Source organism: Helobdella robusta (assembly GCF_000326865.2).
Source record: "Helobdella robusta unplaced genomic scaffold HELROscaffold_7, whole genome shotgun sequence".
Classification (NCBI taxonomy): domain Eukaryota; kingdom Metazoa; phylum Annelida; class Clitellata; order Rhynchobdellida; family Glossiphoniidae; genus Helobdella; species Helobdella robusta.
The window spans coordinates 1,888,365-1,893,188 of NW_008705398.1; the positions used below are offsets into that span (position 1 = coordinate 1,888,365).

At 32.8% G+C, this 4,824-nt stretch overlaps 1 protein-coding gene across 1 annotated transcript; it reads right to left on the minus strand.

The window, feature by feature from the left end:
- Positions 1-2,165: 2,165 nt before the first annotated feature.
- HELRODRAFT_164815 (hypothetical protein) lies at positions 2,166-2,558 on the minus strand (the record flags this gene model as incomplete). Its single annotated transcript, XM_009030775.1, has 1 exon — positions 2,166-2,558. The coding sequence occupies one exon, from the start codon at positions 2,556-2,558 to the stop codon at positions 2,166-2,168; it is 393 nt and encodes a 130-aa protein (XP_009029023.1).
- Positions 2,559-4,824: the final 2,266 nt, after the last annotated feature.

A 4,824-nucleotide genomic window follows, 5' to 3' on the forward strand; every position in this document is an offset into this window, starting at 1 on the left:
AGACGAAATCAATAGACATAAACAAATAACTTAACACAAAGAAAGAGCATGTTATAACATTAGAGTATATAAATGTCGCCATCTCATCGTTCCAAGTTCCACATTGTCATTATCATGTGTGTGATTTAACTAAGTATAAACATTGTCTGTGTGTAATGTGTGTGTGGATGTAGATGTCATACTTGTTTATGAAGATTGTATAGTTTATGTGGTTGGAAAATATGGTAGTGTATGTATTTTGTTTGTATTACACAAACGAAATACATACACTATCATATTTTGTGTTTGTGGATTGTTTTTTTTTGTATAAACAACTTTTGTTGGGTTATAAGTTGATGATTTTAGTTTTGCAGAATATTTGTTCAAATTAATTTTTATTAATGATGTTGTTTCCTGTGTATAAATTGTTTTGACACATTGTTCATTCCATTGTTCGTTCGTTCGTTCATTGTTCGTTCATTTCCTCATCCATTTGTTCTTTCATTCATTCATTTGTTCGTTCGTTAATTTACTCATTCATTCATTCGTGCGTTCGTTCGTTCGTTTGTTCATTCATTCGTTCGTTCATACATTTATTGTCATTTATCATTATTTTATGAAAATATACACATCAATAGTATTTCATTTCAACCTGAAGCATCGTTTGATATAAGGATGATACAATATATCTATGTATCTATGTATCTATATATACACATGCATGTGAGTAACTTGCTTTGATACTATCAAATTTGTGTGTAATTTATACTGATACTGCTATGTTTATGTGGCGAGCAGTTCATTTTGTATACTGCCACATTCATGTGTGTTATTCATTCTGATATCATTGTATGTGTGTGAGTTATTCTGATAGTATCATATGCTGTGTGGTTCATTTTGATACTAACATATTTACGCATGTAATTTGGTTTGATACTTGCACCATTTGCACTTTATTAATGTCCTTAAAGAGTGAATGATGATACTATATCACAACATGCGAACACGTATTTTGAATGAAGAAATATCAATCGAATGAGTTAATATTATTATATAAAATTGATATATATATCATCATATTATTGATATTTTAAATTTTAAAAATATAAAATATTTGCCAAAAAAAATATTCAAAATCAAAGAAGAAAATGAAAATGTTTCTTTCGTCCAGACTTGCACGCACGCATAAAACAATGCACTCGAGTCTGTGCTTGTATGTGTTTGTGTATGTCAGAAATCTATGTATGTGTGTGTGTATGTTTGTATGTGCATGTATTTGTATGTATGTTCATGTTTGTGGATATGTTTATGTGTGCGTGTGTGAGTTTGTGTATGTGTGGGCGTGTTTGTATGTGTGTGCGTGTGTGGTGTGTGTGTGCGTGTGTGGTGTGTGTGTGTTTATGTGCATGTGTGTGCCGAATTATTTGTGCCAATCTGTTTTAGATTAGAAACATGCCATGTTGAATTTTTATTTACTTATTTTAATTTCTTTCGTGCACTTGCTTAACATGGGGCTTCGTCATATTCTTAATTCATCCATCTATTTGATTATCCAATTATCTATCTATTTATCCATCCGTTTATCTGTCCATTTATCCATTCTTTTTTTCATCCATCCAGCCATTCATTCGTCATTCTCTCGATTCATCAATTCATCCAAACAACCAATCATCTAACCATCTAACCAACCAACCAACCAACCAACCAACCAATCAACCAACCAACCAACCAACCAACCAACCAACCAGCCAACCAACCAGCCAACCAACCAACCAACCAACCAACCAACCAGCCAACCAACCAACCAACCATTCAATCAACCATTCAACCAATCAATCAACCAATCATCCAACCATTCATCTATCCATCCATCCATCCATCCATCCATCCATCCGTTCTTCATTTCACCCGCCAATCACATCACACCCTTCTCATTTTAATAACATGCCCCAAAGCATTTTAGAATTTTATAGCGTGAAATATTTTTATTTAGATTTATTTTTTCTGAATTATTATTACAATCGGCACATGATTCAACAACTACTTTTATACTGTAACAGACAGGTAAGTATTCGAAGAATCTTATCTAACGCATCTCACTAATTACCTTATTTATCCTCCAGCAAATTTTATTATCTTATTAATGTAGGTTAAGGACAATTTAATTTTTTCGTGATTTTCATCTTTTATGAATTCATCTTTTCTGTTTTTGTTTCTGCTGTTGATATGCAATCCGTGCAATCCTTGCAATCCGTGCAATCCTTGCAATCCGTGCAATCCTTGCAATCCGTGCAATCCTTGCAATCCGTGCTATCTATGCAATCTTTGTAATTCTTGCAATCTATGCAATCCTTGCAATCTAAGCAATCCTTGCAATCCGTGCAATCTATGCAATCCTTGCAATCCGTGCAATTTATGCAATCCTTAAAATCTATGCAATCCTTGCAATCCTTGCAATCTATGCAATCTTTGCAATCCTTGCAATTTAAGCAATCCTTGTAATCTATGCAATCCTTGCAATCTATGCAATCCTTGCAATCTATGCAATCCTTGCAATCTATGCAATCCTTGCAATCCATTCAATCTTTACTTTTTTTAACTGTCATCAAGTGCTATATCAATCAACTTTTTAAACCTATCTGTAATGTTTCAGATTTTGAATTTGCTATGGAAAGGATGAATAATTTCAAATTTTTGAAGTTGAGGATTTTTTAGCTAATTCCCTTTTATTATTCAATTACATTTTACAAAAATTTTCAATTTTTCCAACTTTCATGGGTCTGCCACTGTGCCACGGGGCATCGGATTAAAGTTGATCATTGGCAAACCTGAGAACGTTTACAATTTCCTTTCTTGCATCAACTCCAGCCATAAATGCTGCTCCATTTTTTCATTGTTCTTCCCAATGTTGCTAGTAACAGGAGTTGTCCCAAAATCCCGGAATCATCTGGATCACCTGGCTAGTCTCATGTTCCTGCTTTGACCCTCTTTTTAAATTGTGCACCAGTTCTTACTGCCCTTTACGTATAAAAAAGTTTCTATCATATTTTACCAACTTTTCTTGCACGGCATACTTTCTAGAGTTGCCCACAATTTTCAGCAAGTTTGAGTCAAATATTTTTCTAATTTTTATTATATAATAATAATAACAATGGATATTATTATTAATATTAAGCTATAATAATTTCACTTAGCATTATAGCTTTCATCATTGATTCAAAAATTAGCTCAAAGTCAAAAAAATGATCTTCAAAGTGAAACAAATCCCAAAATGATTAGTAATACTTCCATTTACTTTTAATAATATATTAATCTTACATATCAATACTTTTAACAATTATTACTGCTTATTTATTTATTTTTCGCCAAGAAACAAAATAAATAATGTCAAATAATGAAGAGGTAGATAGTAAAACTCCCGCTAAAGAGCTGCTTGCAAGCCGTCTTACGCAACCGGGCTGACGACCGCTGAAAGTGAAATATAAAACGGAGACATCTTCCAAATCCCTGATGTCACGTGTAATTATATGCATCCATGTGTGCTTGTTCGTCTGGTATCAAGTTTTTTGTTTATGTATGTTTGTGTGTGTGTGTGCGTGCGTGTGTGTGTGTGTGTGTGTGTATCTATATGTGTTTATCTATGTGTGATGCATCTGCCTATCTGCCTGGCTTCATGTTTTTTTGTGGAGTGAATAAAAGATTGTATTGTATTGTGTGGTGCATTAATATTTTATGTATGCCCGTGTTGGTATGAGTTCGTACGCGCATGTTTGTGTGAATACAAAATATGTGTATGTTGTGTGTATGTATGTGTATGTATCTATGTTTATGTGAATGCAAAATACAATGTATGCATTTTTGTATGTGTATTGTATACATAAACGTACATTCTTATTTCAATGTTAGTTGTGGTAATAAAACCATTTGGCTTAGATGGAATGGAGACATCAGAGTGAAATTCTTGCCTAGCGGTTGAGACTGTTGATGTACATTATTTTTGTTATTTTTTAATATTGTCATTTGTATTATTTTTTTGTGGTTATCATTATTATCATTATCTATTTGATACTTATATTATGATGATAAAACAGATGATGATGATGTCAGGTATGATGGTGATAATGATGATGAGGATGACGACGATAATGATAATGATGATAATTATGGTGGTGGTGGTGATGATGGTGATAGAAAATGACGATAATGATGATAACGATGATGATGATGACGATGATAATAACAGACAATGATGATGATGATGACTACGACGATGTAATACTGATGATGATGACGGAATGGTGATGATTTGTGTAACCTAGCTAGAGGTGTTCTCCATAAATCTAGCAATCAGTTTTCATATCCGACCTATCAGCCGCCTTCTTAAAATTAAAATTCTTACAGGCTCATAACTTTAAAATTATACAGAAATATTTATTTCTTTTATTTTGGCCGTAAAAAAATTAATTCAATTTGTTATTTTTTAATTTAATAACTTATTAAATTATTTATATTTTAAAATTAATTTTATTTTTATTACTCCAGTTAGTTCCTACAAAGAAATGTGTTTTGGGCAGTAGATAAAGATCCTGGTCACATGATCGGAACTGAAGACACTGAGCAGAATTCATTTTTCATTTTTCGCAAACATTTTTCAAATGAATTACTTGGACTGAGACCATCCAACACATTTAAATTCTACTATCGAAATTCTGAAAATAATTCTTTTTCAGACTGTGAGCCAACGATGGTCTAACCGAACACGACTGGACTGATGAAACTTCGATCCACCCGAGACCATCGTGGTCGCGCCATTCTTGATTGTCTATAAACGAGACATCACTCTGT